This window comes from Patella vulgata, chromosome 1 (genome assembly GCF_932274485.2).
Source record: "Patella vulgata chromosome 1, xgPatVulg1.2, whole genome shotgun sequence".
Classification (NCBI taxonomy): Eukaryota; Metazoa; Mollusca; class Gastropoda; family Patellidae; genus Patella; species Patella vulgata.
Window position 1 is genome coordinate 73,162,657 of NC_065879.2, and position 22,316 is coordinate 73,184,972.

The window sequence follows — 22,316 nt, forward strand, 5'->3', positions numbered from 1 at the left end:
CATACCTGCGGATAAGACAAACTATAGACATTGCGAAAATATGACAACTTAAGGAATCTATAAGATATTGGTTGTATTTTAACTGGAAGAGATGACTGAAATCTTTCAATGTTAAAATTAACGATTATTTGATACTGTACAATAACGTTGGTTTAACCATGTTTCACTTGTAATGCTAAGATTTTGATTTTAATGTACTGCACGGAAAGGTAAAAATAATACAATCATTTTCAGAATTTTTGAGTGAATTACTATGAGAATTTATCGATTTAAATCATGGATCGTATTATAATACAGGCTCTATGACTTGCTTCAAGATTGATTTCACATAGTTTAATTAATAATTTAAATGAAGAAATTTTAGTATTAATAGGATTAAATTTATATGATTAAAATCTGTACATGTAAAAAAAGAAAATCATGGATCGTATTATAGTACAGGCTCTATGACTTGCTTAAGAGATTGATTTCACATAGTTTAGTTAAAAATTTAAATGAAGAAATTTTAGTATTAATAGGATTTAATTTATATGATTAAAATCTGTACATGTTTAAAAAGAAAATAGATTTAGTTTTAGGCATTCACAAAAATTCTAATGCTAGCTTTTAATTAGATTAGATGATTGAAAATTGCATAGCTTATACACAAATTTAAATAGTTATCACAAATGTTGTGGCTACATGTAGCTTAAGATGTCATGCTAATAGAATTTGTACATCAGTTGTCAGACATAGATACATATAAATTTATTCTAAAATGCAGTATTCGAATTATTAGGACAGTATGTACAGAAACTTACCAGGGGCAATTCATTTATTATGTTTTGGGTGTGGGTGGGGCAGTACTTGAAACAAATATTGGGACTAAAAAATGCTCACCTAATTTTGAAAAGGTAGGGTCTCTCCCTCTTAAGAAAACTGTTCATACATAGGGGAGTGTTGGGTGGATCTGCTTTAATAATGTTAAATTTCTCCATTTTAACACTTGTGTGTAAATATTGATATTTTAGAACTTAGATATTTGACTTTCAGTAATTTATTTCTAAACTTGATGATATTCATGTTTTAATAGAGTAAATAAACTAGCTAAAATCATGTTAGTGCATACTGTCCTTAATAAATTTTGTAGACTGTAAAAACTTGCTTTTGATTTGGCTTTTTACAGGCTTTTTATTAGCCCCTTGCAGTTTTTTTAATGTTTGACACTGATTTCTTTCGCTTAACAAAATCCGTAATAGTTACTTCCTTTGTAGAAATTTGAAAGTACATTTAGTTAATTAATTTTGACTTTGTGTTTTTATATAGCCAGCAGCAAATGCAGCTCCATCTGGCTACAGTCTTCATCAATTACAAGGAAACAAAGCTCATGGAAGCGAGAAAAATGGTTATTTATTAAAGAAATCGGAAGGAAGAATGAGAAGAGTTTGGCAGAAAAGAAAATGTGGTATTAATAATGGAATAATGTCAATAAGTCATCAAGATGTAAGTCTCAATTATTCTTTTTGTTATAATGGCATTTGTTCTTCTATCAATAATCAGTGCTGCCCAGCAAAATATAGCGCAGACAGTACACAGTATGTCAAAGTTCATCAAACATCCTTCCATTAGAATTTCTATTAGGATTTCCCCCAAAAAGTAATCAAGCGAGTCATTGTGCACGGGTAAGAATTTTGTCAAGTAAAGAATCAAGGAATGAATTTGTTTCACTTAGAAAAAAAACACCCACATTTTGTGAAATTTTGTCTAAAGCTTCTCTTAAACATCATGAAAATTGGTCCAGAGACAAGTACTCCCTTGAAAATGTATTTGGCACAATCCTGAAATCACTTGTCTTTGATGTAGACCATAGTCAGGGATTCATGTATAAATACTTTTGTTTTATTTCAGGAAAATAAAGATCCTGTGAGATTGAATTTGTTAACTTGTCAAGTAAAGGTAAATACACTACAAATCTGGTGCAATGATTGTTTGACTGATTCAGGAGAACTACTATTAAATCTACCCAGTGGCCTCCATGTACAAGGCCTTTAATGTTTTAATGACTTTGTTCATTCAGTGTATAAAAATATTCATTGACCTGTATGTCATTATTTATAACAACGAATCAAACAGAGTTATCTTCCCTATTACATGAATTTGAGTGTAATTTCCAAGTTTCTGGGGAGAGGGAGAACATTAATGTTGGGGTACTAATTTAACTTCAGTTGAGAATCCTTGTCACTGTATGTTTTTTTGTAGAAATATACTGACCTTGTGAAATGAATATAATAAATACCGTACGGTACTAAATATAATAAAATATTTGTTATTGTAGTTGGTGCATGATGATCCTGGTAAAAAATGCTTTGATTTAGTTTCTTCTTCAAGTAAGTTCTCATTTTAAAGTTAGTCTAGGCCTACAAAGAAAATGAATAGCTATAGAATGTTGAAACAAAACCTTTTACTCTGTAAAACTAGAGCTTTAAAACCTTATAAAGGTGCATATAATTTTCCAAGTCTGCTATGAGTTTATCATGTGTAATGTAAGGGGCAGTCTCAGATATATTTCACCTTGCAGTGAAATAAACCATAGTAATTGTTATCCATAAATAGTGTGTTATTTGATTATGTTCCAATTACTAAATGCCATTTCAAGAATATATCCGACATCAATATGGTTAAATTAGGGTGAAAGAATGTTGCTAACATTCACTGTAGACCTGAGCAATTACCCGAAGCTCCGTGATACTTTTTCAAAGTAATGCAAATTTTCAGTTTCGATGTAGAGTTGGTTATATGCACTCATAATCGACCCCTGTAAAGTGCCTGGTTCAATTTTTCTACCCTGCTAAATTGTCCTATTTTAGCAATTTGATTTACATTAAAGGGGATACTGCTGATGCAGAAATATGTTGGCCTACTCACAAAAATGATAATAAAAATTAAATTTCAGATAATCGAACTTACCATTTACAAGGTGATGATTCAAAAGATATGGAAGAGTAAGTTTAAAGAAATCTTTTACAGATATATCAGATTTATACTTGCCATCAAATCTCTAATATTTATTAATTTGTGCAGTATATACTCTTCAAAAAAAAGTAGGGGATATTCAAAAACAATACAAAACTGCAAAAATGCACTGCTGTCTTTATTAGAGGAGACCAGTGTATATTAATAACAAGCCAGTTACCTACACATGAACATAACAGTTCATATGGGCGGCTTATCTGACGGCCCCATTTCACTCGAAAAGAGATACACTGTCAAAAGTGAAAATGGACGTTTTTGATTTTTGTCTTAATAATGAGTAATTGCTCCACCGATCCTCAGACATTCAGCAATTCGTCGTGGCATGCTCCTAATCAACCGTCCAATCACGATTTGGGGCAATCTGACCCACCCCTCTTGCAGTGCCACGGCCAATTCTTGCAGTGTTGTTGGTTGACGTTGATGAACACGTCTCCCAAAAAGATACGCTAAACAGTAAATCTTATGCAAGAACCGATAGGAAAGCAAACATGGATAGATAAACCAGCACACGGCAGTTTTCATCAACCCTTCCTTGAAGTGTCAAATTTTACGATGAACCCCTCCCATGTGTATGGCGCTATTGCGTGTTGCATGTGCATCTCAGTGGTTCTGTTGGAGCGATAAGTTCTTCATCTGTGAACATACTCTCAAAGTATGTCAAGTGTCCATGACTATTTATCATATCACAACCTGCATAGGTATTTGCATTTCAATATCCCCTACTCTTTTGGAAGAGTATATAATCTAAGCAATTGTATATCTGGATAGATATCCATTTCTCAAAACATAATTATCAAAACTTTCATTTTTCACCTAATTCAAAGAATTCTTGTTCTTACAATTCCTTATTTTGATTTAATTATAGGTGGATATCAGTATTAAATAATGCAAAAGAAGATGTATTATTAAAAGCGTTTCAAGATAGTGCTAATTCTACATCAATGAATCAGAGTGTTAGAGAACTTACTACCAGTATTTTAGATCGTGTTCGACGACTACCAGGAAATAAATTCTGCTGTGATTGCGGCTGTCCTGGTAAGTAGACCATTTTTCCAGCTACTTCTGGAATAAATTTGCCACTAAGAAAAGCATGATTGATTCAAACCATTGAATAGAATACGAAATGCCATGAACTGATTAGAAGTGGGTTGTGAATATATAATAAAAATCTGTATCACAAAAATTATAATGCTGGAACATATTCTTGCAGTGTTTTATGATTTCTAAACATAGATCTTCATTTAGTTCTGATTCAATATTTTGGTTGGACAACATTACATAACAATCTCATTAACAGTTTCTGTTTAATTTAACATTTAACTTGAACCATTGCTCTAGAAATACACTTATTCACAGATTAGATAAGCAATCACTTCAATTATTTGTGTAAATATATATAACATAAAAAATGAAAAACAAAATATTCATTGCATCAGTGTTTCTCCAATTGGTAGATCTTTTAATTTGTAAAAATAATCTGTTTTTCTGATAATCTAATATTTTCCAGATCCTGAATGGCTGTCGACTAATTTAGGTGTTATAATATGTTTGGAGTGTTGTGGTATTCACCGAGAATTAGGCGTTCACATCTCTCGGACACAAAGTATTGTTATAGATGACTTATGTACATCCCAGTTATTGGTATGATTAATCTTGACTGTATTGTTGTATAACTTTAGTCTCTTGATAATGTTTAGATGTGTTAAAAGTGAAAACATTTTGGATTTATAATGAAAATTAAAGATTACTGGAATTACATGTTAATTTTGAATTCATTCTCTAATTCTTATTAGAATTAGCAGTTATATCACTTTTGAAGTTTATTTTGCTGTTAATTTATGATGTGTTATTTATTTTTCCACAGTTATCACGTGTTGTTGGAAACACTTCATTTAATGACATCATGGAAGCTACATTAGACCCTTCCTTAAAACCTAAATCATCTAGTCCTATGTAAGTAAAATCAAAATCTTTAATATATCCAGTTCCATAGATAAAATTGAACTTAAAAGTTTTCTAATCTCGTTCCAAAACCAAAATTTAACCTGTTGAGTTAAGAAAAAACTGTTGCTCTTAAAAACTTGAGAATCCCTCTGTGATTTATATTTCATTACCCTGGCCTTAGAAAAGAGAATATACTAAGATTTTATAACATTCCTTGAGAAGTTATTTCTAAGATTTTACAACAGGATTATTTTTACCATGCACTATCCTACTAGACTGGACTACAATAATAACATAATCTTGTAATACCATCTTGCTAACTTTAGTGACCTTTCTCTCCCTTATGGTCAATAAATTCAAAAATTCAGTAAATTGCATAACTTGTTTTTTTCTGTGTTTTTGTCATCTATGATTTTGTTTTAATTATTTCAGGGAAGAAAAACGAGATTTTATTCGTTCAAAATATGAACAACATCGGTTTGCTATAATAACTTGTACAGATAAAGAAGAGTTAAAACAAGATCTTAAACAGGCTATTTTATCTAAAGATATATTTGCTCTTTTGCAAGTTTATGCAGAAGGCTTGGATCTAATGACAACATTACCAGAATCAGTAAGTATTCTTTTTTTAAATTCATTCTTTGAATTCATTTGTTATGGAGTAATTATCAACAGTTCCAAGGGGGCAGGTGGTGTGTACGTAAAACGTAGTAGGATCGCCTGCATATCCGTGGTCTTCCCACTGCTAAAGAACTCTACCCGCTTGTGAATTATTGAAATAAAATTGTATCATGTTAGTCCCAAAATGACCTAATTTGTGTTAGTGTATGTTAATTTCCATTTCTCTTTCTCTTTTGCTATTTTAAGTTAGTATGGCCTCAGGCAAAATAAGAGCACAAATCTTTGCCAATATTTAAATGTGGTATATTCTTTTTTTTCCAAGGATAATGAAACAGCGTTACATCTGGCCATTAAAGAAGAAGATGGCACATCTTTACCATTAGTAGATTTTATAGTACAAAATAGTGCAATGTAAGTTTTACTAATTCATTTCTGTTATATTTACCATACATAACTGTGTAGGCAAAACTGACTGAAATGTGTTACAGATTTTTTTATTTAATCAAACAGAATAAGTAGCACGTAGAATGGGAGAATCCTGTAGACTGTCGCCCTAGTCTTGATCACTCCAGTCCAAATGTGTCTTCTTCAGCAACAATGAATATTAGTTATAATTAGTAATCCATTTTGTATACAGTATACAGTGGCAAACGTCCTACTGATATATTCCCAAGATCTTAAAATTGATTGACGCATGCAAAATTCATTGATATCTGGTATATCGAGATGATTACATGAACTGTTTATACCATATAATATACACAACAGACATTATTTTGTCCAGATATATATTTGTTGCAGTTAAAGCAGAGACAATTTTGGTCAGCAAGGCCACTCAATCCATTGCTGCAGACTGTAACGCAAGCTTAAGATAATGTGAACTCCCATTTATGAAAATAGACTGCCCCTACTCAAAGAGCTGTTCAAGGTCTTTTGTCACGTATGTTTGCTTTTACAGAGGTTCATTAGATAAGAAGACAACTGACGGTAATACTGCATTACATATGTGTGTTGAATTAAACCAAACAGAATGTATGAAATTATTGTTACGTACACGGCCTGATCTAGCCAACATTGAAAATAAACATGGGAAAACACCCCTTAATGTAGCTCAAGATATGAATCATCAACGCTGTATAGAACTGGTAACAATTTCTTTTTTTTCATTGTATTTTTGTTTAAATTTGATTCTGCCTATTTTGGATTTTGATGTCTTACACCAAAAAAGCTAATATTAGTATATTAAAACTGTTATCAGCATGACTCCTAACAAATGTTATAGTAAAACTCTACACCTTTGTAATTTATCTAACCTAGTGCTTCTATACAAGGCTTAATTTCGTTTCTCCAATCAAAGCACACAGGAAATACTTTGAGAGGTCGTTTTTGTTACAAATTCACAGGTTATATTATGAGCCTTGAAGAATTATTCATGATGTGAGATGTTCAAGTAGGAAAAATGTTGAATAAAGCATTCCATTTATAGTCACAGTAAATTACTTTTATAATCGTAAAAGCAAAAAAATATTCAGTTACTGACAGAAGGTATTATTTAGGATTTATGGAACTCGATTTACGAATGTTAGATCAGAAGAGTTTCCATAAATGGAAAAAAATACATATTTTTTGCAGTACATTCATTTTGGTAAACTTGACAAATAATGTTTTTTTCTTCTTTAGTTGAAGAGTGCTGCTACAGGAAAGAAAGATTTGTATGCCCATGTCAATATAGATTGGGATCTTATATCGGTTAGTAATATACTTATATATTCCTGTATATAAGGTTGAATAATATTGTAAAAGCTTGAATGTTTTTCATTTCTGGATTAAAAAGAATCACTGGATTTCAGATTCCTGGCTTCCACTTCTCGGGGATAGATTTTTATACATGTCAGTCAAAGCAATAGTAGTAAATTGTGCGCCCTAAAGATTCTGATTATAAGCAGTTGGTAAAATAAACATTGTTCTATTTTCCAGGATGAGAGAATGTATGATTTTGGTGAATTCAGTGATGATGAACTTGATGTAAGTATATTGGAGGATTTAGAAAAAAAAAATCCCAAGATTTCATTAACTTCAGTTTTCACCATTATTCACCCAATTACTTTTAAGATGGTTCAAATGTGACATCCGCATAGTTCTTGTTAGGATTTGAATCGTGTTGATAAATATTATCCAGTCAGCCGTATGGACATTCCGCTGATGATATGGCAGTATACACCTAAGCCAGCTTCATTTACGCTTATAGTCAACTTCTTTTGCATCTTTGTTTCAGGGCACACCTGATAAATCTAAACCCAGGTCACGACCTCCAAGTCTCATCATGATTCCAGAGATGACGAGTTTGAGTGGTAAGGAAGGAAATTATGCGATGCGAGATAGAACAGATTCTGAAAGTAGCAGCAGACACCCTCCTGTACCACCACCTGCACAAAACAAGCCAAAAAGTAAGTTCTGCAATGTTCTTATATGGGTGTAATGGTGTATTTCATGTCAAAAATCAATAATAACCTTTAGAAATCTATAATGATGTTCCAGGGGGATAAGGGAGGGATACACCGGTCTGTAACCACATAACGAAATATTTTGAAAAATGAAAATTCGTAATTTTAGAAGTTTTAACTATATTGATATGTATAGAAGATTTTATTATAACTCTTTTAAGTGTCAACATGTGAGCAGTCATGAATATGATATATTATTTGTTCTCAATAGTTCCTGCTTTATGTATATTATTTAAAAAATAAGTTGGGGGTTTTATAACGGAACTTGAAGAAGCATTCATGACATGATTTGATAATGAAATAGTAGGAAAAACGGAGAATAAAGTATTCTATTCAAGGTCACATTAAATTATGATTATAATATTGAAAAGCAACAAAATATTCAGTTACTGACAAAAGGTATTATTTAGGATTTATAGAACTTGATCAACAAATTTTGGATCTCAACAGTTTCCATAAATGATCATACAAATTCCCCCAAAGTATGTTCAATACAAGTTTTGTTATTGAGATGTGGTTTCCTTGTAGAATATATAACCATTCCTAGTCAACATCGCGCCAGTCTTAATAATAATAAATACAAATCAGGTGAGTGGGACTGACCCCATATTGCATGATAGCCCAGATCAACATGACTCTCTATAGCTATGAATGTGGAAGGCATGACACCACTATATCATTTGCCTCGATTTCTCTCACGGCTGATCAATTCGAAACTCAGAAATTATTTGTAGAAATGAAATATAATTGCTTTAATAGACACCTAAATCTGTTGCTATTTTCAAGTTTTTATTTCCCACGTCATCTTCATGGTTATAATTATTATATTGTCTTTGTGAGAATCCTGATTAAATCATCATATTGATTATGATTAAATCATCATACTGATCACAGTCAAGACTCCCTATTTATCATTCAATCATAATACTATCATAAATTAATCAGACTGGTCATCCTCATGCATAATTAAATCATCACTTTGGTCATAACATAACATCTTGATCATAATTAAATCTTAATCATAATTAAATCAGAACCTTGATCATTATTAAATCAAAATCTTGATCATAACTAAATCAGCATATTGAGGGACATTAAATAATAAATCATGATCATCATTTAAATATCTTTTATAATCATTTCTTATTTCTTATATTTCTTATTCAATTTTCAAATGCATCATCACCATATCGCTTTCATTTGTAGCTTGTCATTTCATCACCATTCTTGTTTATGTATCATTCTCACCTTTATGATTTGCTTCATATTCTTTCATATTATCATTGCTCCATCTCTTGATGCCATTTTTATATAATTCAAAGTTTTGTCTTATGAGAATTTGGCATATTCCTAAAAATACATTTAAGATACCATGCATTGTGAATTGCATGATACCACATATCTGGCAATATATATCCAAGGAAATTTTAATTGTTATATATAAGATATTCATTTATCACAAATATTGCATTTTTCAACAATAAAATTTTCATGAATTTGTAACTAAATTCATTATTGTTTTTTCCTTCATCAGAAAACCATTCACAGCATGGTAAGTCAGTGTAGACAATCATTTGTGTTTGTAATTGAAAGGTCCAGTGTGATGTAAATTATTGTTTTCTTTTATAGTTTTTGTAAGTAATTAAGTGCTAGATTGTCTTAGTAGATCTTCGATTAGAATTGAAACTGTCTGTAATTGTTTTTTTTAATGTGAAGTTAGCAAACACTATGTAAATTGAACAATTTATTTATTTATTTAATTTGTCAATTTGAAACGTGGAAATTTCATGATATGACTTCATCAGATAGACTTGTTTCATTTCATATTTAATAAATACCAAAACCTTTTCCTTAATTAGTACTCAAGTATTTCTATATAGACAAGAAAAGTAATGTACAGTACACCAAAAATTAATTCATAATAACATTGCAAATCTAAAGCTTTTACATGTAGTAATGAATTACATAACACAATTCTATGGTTAAAACCTACTAGATTTATTCAACACAACAATTTGATGATGATTTAATGTCTTAATAAAGAAATCTGATAGTAATTATCTATAGTATTGTGTTTTGCAACTTCTTTCTCATGAACTAAACACCACTTAAAGATTATGTGTGAAACTTCACCAGAATAATATGGACTGATCAAAAATTATTATTTATTGCTCATATTAAATTTGCGTAATTTAATAAAACTAATTTGCACTAGCTAGATCACCATTTTATTTTAAGTGTATATTTAAAAACTCAACAAATTAATATTGAATATAGATCAAGCACACTTCCTGTAACATTTTATTGTATATTACACAGCTAGGCTTACATATTTTATAGTATATATTATATTTTATTGTCTGATTTTATTTGTGCAAATTCAAGTGACCTATTCTCCCAGCTTTCTTATGCAGTATGTGTACATGTTTGACCCCGTGCTTACTGCCAGCATGAATGTTTCTGCTTATTCCACCTTTTTCCATTATTTATATTTTGCAATTTTCATAGTTTAAAATTTTCATGATGTGAAATAGACATTTTTATGACTATTAGTACTGATCCATGAAACTTGGACAAATTAATTATGCTATATCAGTAGTCATCTTCAACTGAAAATGCCTAAAAATACTACATACATAATTAAATTGCCCAGAAACTAAGATGATCTTATCACATTTCTCCTTACCTGTAATCCATATTTTTGCTAAAGAATTGTCAAGCTGCATTAATGGTACAATGCCTAAACATACTGGCACATACTGTGTGCACAGGGGATACAAGTATATAGGGACCCATGGAAGGACATGGATATTACAGAAGAGAGGAAACTGAGTGTAGGGGGGGGGGGGGTGGAAGGGAAAACTAATGCCACTGTCAATACACTTGTGTGGTATTCACAAAAATCCTGTCAAAACTTATATTGGTTGAGATTGTCTAATAGTTTAACAGATAAATTGTGGTATATATACTGCAATAATGCAATAATCTAGTGAAAAATTTGAAATTAATGTTGGAATTAATCATTTTAAGAATGAAAAGATCAAAATGAAAATCATTTATGCAACTCAGGTTGATGCACTTGTTAACTGTATGTTAATTGATAAAAAAATGTGCTAGCAGATGATGTCAGTCAGTAGATTTAATATTCTAAATTTTTGATATTAAAATTGTATCTTTTCAGTACCAGGTCTCAATGCACCAAATTCAACATCAAATCAAAACCTAGCAAATGGCAATAATGGTTCAGGTATTACACAATCATCAGATGTCACAGAAGTCCCAGGTCGCCCAAATAAAAGTCTTCCTCCTTTACCACCCCGCGGTAAAAAGCCCCCACCACCTCCACCACCAGCTAATTCAAATGCTGGAGGTCACACCCGGAACAGGTCTGAACCTAATGCCTCCTTCCTCATCCACAAGCGAACCTGCTCTGATCCGCCTCCCAGACCAGCGCCACCAGATTTTAGAAATACCATAAATATTCCTGCAGGTATTTCGGGCTTTTGCTTTTATTGTTGTTTCCTTTCATTTGGGAGTATATTGTCTTCATCTCCGTCCCTTCGCCATCCACAAATTATTCTACATGTTGGGCTAGTCATGAGAAGGAAACTTATCACATTTAGATGTCAGTTTAAATGTCACGTAGATTGTTTCTACAAACCAATCAAAATACAGATTACATACCAGTCTTAGTATCATTGTTTATGTTCATCACAATACAGCAGCTTGTACATTTGATCATGAGAAACTTTGCAAGAAATTCAATATCAAAGAAGTGATATGCACACAAAAAGATGTCCTAAAGTATTTTGACAAAGTTTACAACAATGAGTCAGTGATCTTAGTGTCAACAAAATGCGAGTTACTTCCCTCCCTTGTGAATGGACTCAGGGTTTAGTGAAGTAGAATGGAACGATACCACTGGGAAAACCGAGGATGGTCAGTTCTCTGCAAAGTAGTTGTCACAAAAATACATGGAAATGTTATATAGGTCAAAGCTTTTGAGTCTTCTTTTTCAAATTTGTTGGCTAGTCAGAAGAAGTCATTCATTCCCTATTCACAGTCATGGATCAACCACAAGTTTTTGAGTTATTTGATTCAAAACTTGTTGGCATGCCATAATTTTTATACGCCCACATTGAAATGTCATCGTATATTGTCCTCGCCCCCGTCCGTCCGTCGATTCTGTGTCCACAATAATATCCGATTGACTTTAAATTTACACACAGTGTTTAAGGTCATGAGACGAAGAATCCTATTGATTTTCAGTGATTTTCCGATAAATACTGCCAGAGTTATGGCCCTTGATCACTTCAAAAAATCTTGTGGACGCTCTAGGGGTCACAGTTAATATTTGATTGACTTTAAATTTATACACAGTGTTTAAGGTCATGAGACGAAGTAGCCTATTGATTTTCAGCAAATCCGATAATTACTGCCAGAGTTATGGCCCTTAATCACTTTGAAAAATTCTGTGGACACTCTAAGATGCCAAAGTTAATATCCGATTGACTTTAAATTTATACACAGTGTTCAAGGTCATGAGATAAAGAAGCCTATTGATTTTCAGCGATTTCCGATAATTACTGCCAGAGTTATGGCCCTTGATCACTTCAAAAAATCTTGTGGACGCTCCAGAGGCCAAAGTTAACATCCGATTGACTTTAAATTTATACACAGTGTTTAAGGTCATGAGACGAAAAAGCCTATTGATTTTCAGCGATTTTCGATAATTACTGCCAGAGTTATGGCCCTTGATCACTTCAAAAAATCTTGTGGACGCTCCAGAGGCCAAAGTTAACATCCAATTGACTTTAAATTTATACACAGTGTTTAAGGTCATGAGACGAAAAAGCCTATTGATTTTCAGTGATTTTCGATAATTACTGCCAGAGTTATGGCCCTTGATCATTTCAAAAAATATTGTGGATGCTCTCGAGGCCAAAGTTAATATCCGATTGACTTTAAATTTATACACAGTGTTTAAGGTCATGAGACAAACAAGTCTATTCATTTTCAGCCATTTTTGATAATTACTGGCCCTTGATCAATTCAAAAAATCTTGTAAATGCTCTAGATTCTAAAGTTATCATCTGATTGACTTCACATTGATACACATAGTTTAATGTCTTGAGACAAACAAGTATATTGATTTTCAATGAATTATTATGATATGAACATGGGGCAGAACTTTATACAAATTCTAATGGTTTTCTGATAATTACTTAATGAGTTGTTACTATTAATCAGATATCAATGTATTATAAATATTTCATTACCGAAAAAAGTAAAAATATGCGACAACTCTTGTTGACTGACCAGACGATTATCTGCTGTGGGCGTATGTTTCGTTGCCTGGCAACCTATCTTTTGCAGAGTTATACTTAATTGAAAGTTGAAATATAAGCTATAGTTAAATTTGGTGCATTTTGAGAAATTTACTCTGTAATTGGCAAAAGCTTGCTTGTATTTAGATGGATTTCTGGAAGATAAAAAAAATTATACATAAAAATTCTGTCCTTAAATAACCTTGCTCTAGAATTTTTCATAAATAGGCCTACCTTTGGAACAATATTTTTTCCATATAACTGAAATTTTAAAATGACCAATTGCTTTTAACAATTTTGATATTATGTTTGTAACAATCAGCAACACTCTCTTACAAACATGCCTATAATACTTGTGTCTTTTTTCTGAGTCTACATTTCCAATTCTGTTTGAGCTGCATTTATATTATTGTTTGTTACTTTTATTTTACTGAAAAATTAATTATTTTTAGGAGGGGTTGCTGTCTTACCTAAAGTAGGTGATAGAGGGTAAGTAAGGCCTATGATTATGGTTTTTATTTAGTAAATGCTCTTCAAGCCAATTAAAATTTATTTTAACTGCGTGAAAGATTTTGAATCCGTAAATGGCCTTTGAACCAGTGATGGGATTACAAAAATTTTCTTGTCAGACATTTTTACCGAAAATAAAGGGACATAACTCTTATCATTATTTAAGATGGCAGTTTTTAGACCACACACAAAAATCATGTGTAAACAAAATATTCAAATTCGTCTGTAATATAAAAATAGGTGCACCTCGTTATTTTTCATATTTCATATTTATACAAATTTATGTCGGTAATATTCCTACAAAATTCGTAATACAATAGAATGAAAGCGTGCCGACTACTGCCGATCTGTACTGTTTCAAATTCCTCCAAAATTACTGTATTTTCGGGTCATAAGTCGCTACATTTTTCAGCAGAAGTCCGGCATTCGTCTTATACTCCGTTACGTCAAAGTTTGAACTATAATGAACTGCTTATAAATTATTGTGTGATATATTCCTTTAGTTGTATTATTGGAATGTTGACACAGCTATTTTAATTGATTTTTAATTTCAGTGAAAAACCACCTCCTAATCCAAGACTTTCTAGAGGGACTTCTTTAGTTGAAGGTAAATTTTTTATCCAGTTTTCTAATGTCTGAAATGATGGATATTATGTTGATGGCAATAAGCATTAAGGTGAATTATAGCTGAATTCAAGATGAAAAATGTAATGATATTCCCCAACTGTCTAATGAAGATAGACATACATGTGCCATACAGTGTGCTATGAGGGAAATTTTGACCGAACGGCAGTGCCTACTCTTATTCAAATGCCAACTGCCAAAGGTTCCTTCACCTACAGTCGTGCATGTAAAAGTATACACAGGACCTTCGTTAAACCCAATTTCATTTCCTTTCCAATCTATTAAAAATAATTACTAGTTGATTTAAATTTGACAGATTACTTAAAGTAGCTTAATCTCTAACTGAATATCATCCAAAGTCTTCGGCATTGAATACACAAATTATTTGTCAATTTAAATCAACATTGATGTTTTAATCTTACCGGGAAAAGATGGGTTTCTGATATCCAATATTTCAGACAAAATAAACATTTTACCATTGGTACACAAATCGTGTACCATAATGCATTTCAGCACCATTTGTAACAAGGGACTTGAAGAATGAGGCTAGACATATTCCACAAGTCATGTCAAACAGTGACCTCATATCCTTATCTGGAGGGCATGCCCAATAAATATTATCGGTGTAGACTGGAATAACAAGACACTAGAGATTGTCATTTGATTGAGACTTCTGGCATATTTCACCGAACATAGCTGGTTCGAAATTAGAGTAAAAACAGAAACGATTGAATGTAAATCAGTTTATATACATTGCGACCCATTTGTGTCAATTTCTAGGTATCAAATATTAGCGATTTAGCTCCTTTAAATTAACATATGAGACCAGTTATTAAACTTAAATTTAGATATTTTTTAATTATATTTTAAGATGATTTAAAGAGTTCAAGAAGTAAATCTATTGACCGAATTGATTCCAATGAGATGGTGGCGCCACCTGTACCAGTACCTAGGTCCAAGGTAGATAACTTCTCTATTTTTTCATTCAATAGCCTTTATAATGAGCAAAAAAATAGATTTCCTTGATATTTCAATGAGTTAATAACCTAATTAGATATGTTTCTTTGGTTTCCTACCCTACTGCTAAAACGTCCTACAATAAAAGAAATGAATTTCCATTTGTTAGTCCCAAACTGATCAGGTTAACGTTGAGCACCCAGAAGTTTTATATAATCATATTGTAATATTTACTTCTTGAAAATTGCATTATTGTAGGCTAAAAAAGCACCACCAATAGGTAAACGGTGTCGGGCATTATATGACTGTGAGGCTGATAATGAAGATGAGTTATCGTTTAAAGAAGGGGAGGTAATTGTCATTTTACGAGAAGAAGAAGAGGAGTGGTGGGTAAGTGATTAATTTTGATCATAGAGATGTCAAGTTATCATAGTTGAATAGGGACACTTTGAATCCAAACGATGTTTTGAATTTCGGGCTAAATAGTCTTATTTATATCCTAAAGAAGAAAAAACCTAACCAGGAATCGGATCTTTTGAAATATAAAAGCTAAAATAAGCCAATATAAAAAAAATATTGGATAGATTATGTGAGTTTCACCTTATACTATGGATTCTTATTTTGTCAACATAAAGAAAATGAAACTTGAATGGCACATTATTTGTATTTATAACCTTATTTGTTTTCAGGAAGGTGAGATTGAAAAAGATCCGTCTCGGAGAGGTTTATTCCCAGTTAGTTTTATTAAGCTGTGTCCAGGTTGACATTAAAGCCATTTTAGTTCTATAGCAAATTATTTAACTTTTAGAATGATTAACATTGATATGATCATATAGTTTCATTAAAACATCCAACAATAGTAAATCAACATGCAGTAAAGAAATTAAATATGTACTGGTATGATGCCTCAGTTACTATGACAACTGTAAAGAATACTATCCTGAACTTCCTGTATATCATCCAGTAGAAGTCACAGTCATTATTTGACAACACTTAGTCTGTCAGGCCAAATTTAAGAAATGAGCAATAGGGCTGGATTATTGAGATTAATGTTCATATAGTAATATTCCTTATTTAAAGGGATATCGATATAGTCAAATTATTTCATAAATAAATTATTTGATAAAGAAATGGTAACTTAACGTAAATAAAATGGATCCGAGTCTCTTTTACATTTGTAGCAATATTGTACTTACATTTAGATATATTACAGTGTACATAGAAACATACAATATTGTATTAACATTAAGATAGAATACAGTGTACAGACAATATTGCATTGTAGGTGAGATTACAATACTGCTGTTAGATGTTTTACATTATTATCATCATTCCTTAAATTGATATGCAATATGATATGTAAATCTGTTTACAATCCCAGCATTCATATCATTATGATCATTGTAATTCATGTTAAAGCTAAATGTTAATTTCAAAATTGTGGTTTCATATCTTTACATATTTTGATGGAGTCAAGTTATTAAAATCATTAACCTTACTTAAATGACACAATCTAATTTGTAATTAGACTTCGAGTCCATTTTGAATTTGCATAACTCTCACATTTATTAATAAGGTGTCCCAATATTAGTAGGCCTAGTGTGTAACACACAGCCAAACATTGCTTTGTAAGTTTTAATCACAAATTTAATATTTAAATAGCCAATATTCTTAGAATTACAAATATATATTTTGTATAAAAAAAAGTATTTGCAGAAACATCATTTGTGTATCCTAATTAACTATTTTGCTAGATTACAACTACATGATAATTTATTACTTATACTTTAATATTATAAATTTTGGACGTTCTTTATATTAATGTATTATTAGATATTATGAAGATTATTTGTTGATCAGTTATGCATTCAGATTATGAACCAATAATTAAAATTAGTTGATCAGCTAATTGTGCATTTCTTGATATTACATTTGTACTTCATCACTTAGACTTGGCATATGTCCCAAGACATTTCAGACATTGATTGATGAAGTATTTATTTATTGACAAGGTTACATAAATATAAATCATTTTGTCCAAAGTTTTCCTGAAGACTATTATTTCGTTTATAAGAAAAGTCTTTATGAAGTGTGTAAATCATGAACATTTATGAGAAAATTCTTATGAAGATGTGTAATCATGAATATTTATGCATCTTTTTAAGTATGTATGACTTTTAAATATTAGGATGCACATGAGATTTCTCAAAGATGGTTTAAAGATTAGCTCTTCATAGTATATCAGTTACTAAGTATTAGGTTACTTATCTTTTTAAGCAATTGTTAAGAATTGTTTTATTTTGTTTGTGGATCGAGTGTAACAACTGTGATAGAGCATAGAAAATTTATATATGGATAGCTTACTTAATTAGTAAAAAACAAAGTAATATGTCGTAAAATGTAAGTACAGTGCTGTTAAAGGCAGAGAATAGCTGTATCTGTAGAATTAAAAAATGCACAATAACCATGAAAGTTGGGAATTGATTCTGTGTGCAACATTTGCCAAAGTTCTGCCTGCAATTCATTTGTGAATTGAGTTTAGCTGGAAATAAATACTTTGTAAGCTACCCATATATTAAGTTCTATAGATATGTGTTCAGTGTAATCATGTAATTATAGAGTAGGTTTATAAACTACAGGTCTCGTATTTAGGTGAAAAATACTGGATATTTAATATTAAATTCCAGGTGTAATCTTGATTGAACAGATATTTATGAATAGAGGAGCTGTAAATTATGATTATAATGTGTAATTTAAATATAACATATTCTATTAATGGTGTATTATCATTAAGAAAATAAATGTAAAACATTTTATGATAACATATTCAAAATAATGTAAGACTCTTTGAGGAAGGGGCTTACAGAAGCATTTCTCTAATTCCTTGAAAATCATAAGAAAATTTCTATGCTGTTTAAATTGAAACCTGTATATCTAAGTTATGAATTACCGGTAATCATTTTTTGAAATGGCTTTATATAGCCACAATTAAGATGGAATGGTATGCATTTGCATATTATTAAAGATACATTAGTCAAGAGCTAAATCTGTTATATAAATTATTAGACCATTAACATTAGAATGGTTCGACAAGTTAATGATTTAATTTAAAAATGGAGAAGCGAGGCTAAGTCTAGAATATACCAGTACCATGGTTACGATAATAAATAATCAATGCACACATCTTGTCAAAATTACAAACAGTGATAACTTGGCTCAGAATAAAGTAATTTGAATTAAATTTTCAATATATTCATTTTGCATTATCTATTTTTGAACTATAATAGCAAGAACGGACAGCTCCAAATCTTACATAATGTATCTTTAAGGGAACAGTTAGAAATTTATTTTGAATTTTAACATTGAAATTATTATTTTCTCAGTTAAAAGAAATAAGTGTTAATGGAAAACTTCATTGCACTTCCATTTGTTGAATCCCTTTATTATTAATTTTAAAAGGAGACATGCAACATATTTTATAGCAAAGAATTCCTTTAAATATTTGGAATATATATAATGCAGTTATTTGAAACAAGACATTCTCACTATAGTTATAATTTTTTTGTTATATATTTTTTTCTTTTCTAGTTTTCTAATATATTGTACATAGTTTTTCCTTTTTATTTTAATTGGTGCTATATTTTTTTCTCTCATATTTTCTTTTTTTAAATAGTTTTTGTGCATAAAGTTTAATAATCAGTAAGCTAAAATGGCTGTTTTTGCCCTTCTGTTTAAAGGAGAGTGTAATTAATGTACTGAATGCAGACAGACAAGATTTCATACAGCTAAAGTTGAGAATATACAATGTATATTTGGTACCTTGAGATTTGATTGTTACTTTATGAAAATAACCCAGACGAGAATTAACTTTTGAACTTACTGGTAATTAAAGTGATATTATTAAAAATAACAATACACTCCCCGAACTATCAAAAATCCAAACAAAAATAGATTCTTGTTAAACTCCTTCAAAGCCACTAAACAATTTGTATGAATTGTAAATCACAGTCATGGTTTGGCAAATTGACATAATGGTTTGCATGCAATATAAGTTATATTTGCTAAAGGTAGCTCGATAGTCAATATTTTTCATCGACCTGCAAAATTGGTGATATTGGTTACAACAATTTCAATTAATTATAATCTGTCTCATATTAGAAGCTAGTTTCAGTAAGAAAGAGAAATTAACAGGGATTAAAACATCTGTGCTTAGTTTGTAGAATTAGTAATTTCACACCATTCAAAAATATTCTGCACTTTCTTGACCAAAGAATATGAAGACCAATATTAGTGTGTGATGCCAAATGTAGCTAGAGATAATCTGTTGCTTTTTGCTGTAAACATATTAGTGTGTAAACTGTATACATGTATATTATATGAAATTTTTATGACCATTATTCTTGTAGCTATGTAATTTCTGTCTGTCCTGTTAATTTGGTTTCTCTGTAGCCATTAGCATAAAAAATAAGCTCAAATTCATGAAGTTTAGAAAATATCAGGAGCAAGAAACAATTACTGGTATATTTAATTTTTTTATGGAATCAATCTGCTTGGAATGAATGGTTTGCCAATATTTGTTTCGTTTGCACAATTTTTATAGGAAGCTTTAAGCAAATGTTTTGAAAATTGAAAATACTGGTACTTTAATTTGGGATTAATATTAAATTATCAATTTGGTCACATCCATATCAATGTCCATTATTTTTTATTATTTACTACTTCACCATATCTTTAATATCCATACCTCACTATTATCAGGGGGATTTCTAGGTCCAGGATCATAAATTAATTTTTTAAACTCAAAATAACTACTCAAATTGGCGTACAATACAGGAGCTTCAGCACAATATCTGACTGGATAAACTAATATCATATACAGAAGCACAAATTTTGGACTGGATAAATTATGACAAAAGGAAAATACTGATAATATTTGGGGAGGGAGTGGTTTATTGTGTTTGCTGTTGATTATAAAGCTTGCAATTTATGCAAGTCATGTATTTGATCCCTGCTTTGTATGTCAAACCTGATAGGTTTTCTCTCACTTCTACAGATCCTTGTGCGCAAGCAAATTATATAGAAAATTACTAGAATATGATCAAGTTGGTGTGAATTGAACGGACATTAACCTCTCTCCCCTGATACTAATTTTGATTTTTGATTACATATTTTACACTGAATGCTATCAACAAGCAAATAAAATTTGAGTAAAACGTAAATTTGACAAAAAAATATTTTATGATCCTGGGCATGGACTCAGGTAATTTAAACAATATCAGTCTTTTTATATTTATTTCATTCTATCCCATTAATTAGAATTATATTTTAAATTGCTTAATTTAGGATATTCCATATAAAAATACCTGGAGGTGTGGACCTAAGGATTCTTTCAAAAGTCCTTGCATCTTTTGTATCCGGTATGTTGGAAATATTCTACTGAATCTCTATAGGGAGAGACATTAAAATATATATGTATTTGTTTGTAAGGCGTCTACAAAAAATAGTGTTTCTACATCTATCCACCCAAGGGAATTGTTAATTGAATAGCCCTATAACTAAACTCAACATTTATAATTGATATTTTAGTTCTCAGAATTATTTTTCATTCAATTATTTATAAATAACAAACATTCGTGGAAGTGACCATCTTATCCCTAAACCAAAACAATACTAGGGTGAGAGCTTGCTGTCCATAAATGAGAGTTTATTGTATCTGTGATGCTGATCACTTATATTTAAAGGGTTAAGGCGATTATGAAACATTTCTATTTGATTTGAAATTATTACAGCAAGAATAGAATGAACATTTTCATTTGTAAATTCTCTCCTATTTCTCTATATATTAACAGATAATCATAGTCACTATGTTCATGCTGTAATAATTGTATTTAAATAAGGATTTGTAGTAATAAGTCTTCTTCCATTTCAGTGTAACCCAGGCTGCATTGTCAGAAATATTTGTCTTGCTCAACTCAAGGTTTTAGGATATTTGTTACCCAAACTTGGCCAAAATACAACTCCAGTACTACATTTTTTGGACAGGGTTGGATTACCTAATAATCTTATTATATGAAAATAATTCAAATATTATGATTTGAGTTGAGTTGAGCAAAAAAAAGAGTTTCATGATTTTGAAGCCCATTTATCATGTTTCACAGAAAAGCTCAGATTGGTGTTTAGTCCCTATGGACCAGTGTTCATTGTATATAGTATTATATATATAGAATATAGATTAGTCTCTGTACAAAAGAAATAAATTCTTAAAAACTGATATAAGTATTTATATAAATATGTATGGAATGGTACAATATGGTATTGTATTTATTTATTCCATTTATTATTTCGGGCCACAACAGTGCAATGAAATGGGGTTTAACATTTTACTTTTCCACACTGGCTGGGCTAATGAAGACAGGCATACGCCATACAGTGTGCTATGAGGGAAATTTTGCCCTAACAGCGGTGCTAGTCTACTCTAAAATTGAATTCCAACTGACAAGGGTTCTTTTATGTGCCATCTGAATCACTCGGTGGTGTCCTCCGCCACTGAAAAAGGATAACTGGAAAATCCCAGGATCGAACCACCTAGTTAGTGAGGCAGCACCATACTCCATGATCCACCACCGCGGCTTCTCCAGTGCAAGAAGATTAATGATGTTAATATGTACAAATTTCCATACCATAGAAATTGTGTTCTGTTCATGTAATGTAGGTTCAAAAGTTGTCTGACCAAAGAACTGATAAGCTTTACCCTAATTCTGCCTGTCACATCTCAAAATAAATTTAAAGGTTGATGTTGGACTGTATTCATATTGAA

The 22,316-nt window shown here is 31.0% G+C and overlaps 1 protein-coding gene across 4 annotated transcripts in view; it reads left to right on the forward strand.

The window, feature by feature from the left end:
- Window positions 1-21,775, forward strand: part of LOC126809849 (arf-GAP with SH3 domain, ANK repeat and PH domain-containing protein 2) — a 53,225-nt gene extending 31,450 nt beyond the window's left edge. The window contains exons 11-31 of one of the 4 annotated variants that reach the window (XM_050534665.2): window positions 1,306-1,482; window positions 1,888-1,935; window positions 2,315-2,366; window positions 2,933-2,981; window positions 3,878-4,047; window positions 4,520-4,653; window positions 4,877-4,965; window positions 5,389-5,569; window positions 5,900-5,988; window positions 6,536-6,722; window positions 7,258-7,326; window positions 7,555-7,602; window positions 7,853-8,024; window positions 8,610-8,669; window positions 9,616-9,633; window positions 11,263-11,571; window positions 13,861-13,897; window positions 14,473-14,525; window positions 15,414-15,502; window positions 15,758-15,889; window positions 16,189-21,775. In XM_050534665.2, coding sequence (XP_050390622.1) covers window positions 1,306-1,482; window positions 1,888-1,935; window positions 2,315-2,366; window positions 2,933-2,981; window positions 3,878-4,047; window positions 4,520-4,653; window positions 4,877-4,965; window positions 5,389-5,569; window positions 5,900-5,988; window positions 6,536-6,722; window positions 7,258-7,326; window positions 7,555-7,602; window positions 7,853-8,024; window positions 8,610-8,669; window positions 9,616-9,633; window positions 11,263-11,571; window positions 13,861-13,897; window positions 14,473-14,525; window positions 15,414-15,502; window positions 15,758-15,889; window positions 16,189-16,263 — 2,238 coding nt within the window. In that variant the 3' untranslated portion in view covers window positions 16,264-21,775. The remainder of the gene's footprint in view (window positions 1-1,305; window positions 1,483-1,887; window positions 1,936-2,314; window positions 2,367-2,932; window positions 2,982-3,877; window positions 4,048-4,519; window positions 4,654-4,876; window positions 4,966-5,388; window positions 5,570-5,899; window positions 5,989-6,535; window positions 6,723-7,257; window positions 7,327-7,554; window positions 7,603-7,852; window positions 8,025-8,609; window positions 8,670-9,615; window positions 9,634-11,262; window positions 11,572-13,860; window positions 13,898-14,472; window positions 14,526-15,413; window positions 15,503-15,757; window positions 15,890-16,188) is intronic. The other 3 variants (XM_050534683.2, XM_050534674.2, XM_050534692.2) reach the window with 3 other exon arrangements.
- The last annotated feature ends 541 nt before the right edge of the window (window positions 21,776-22,316 follow it).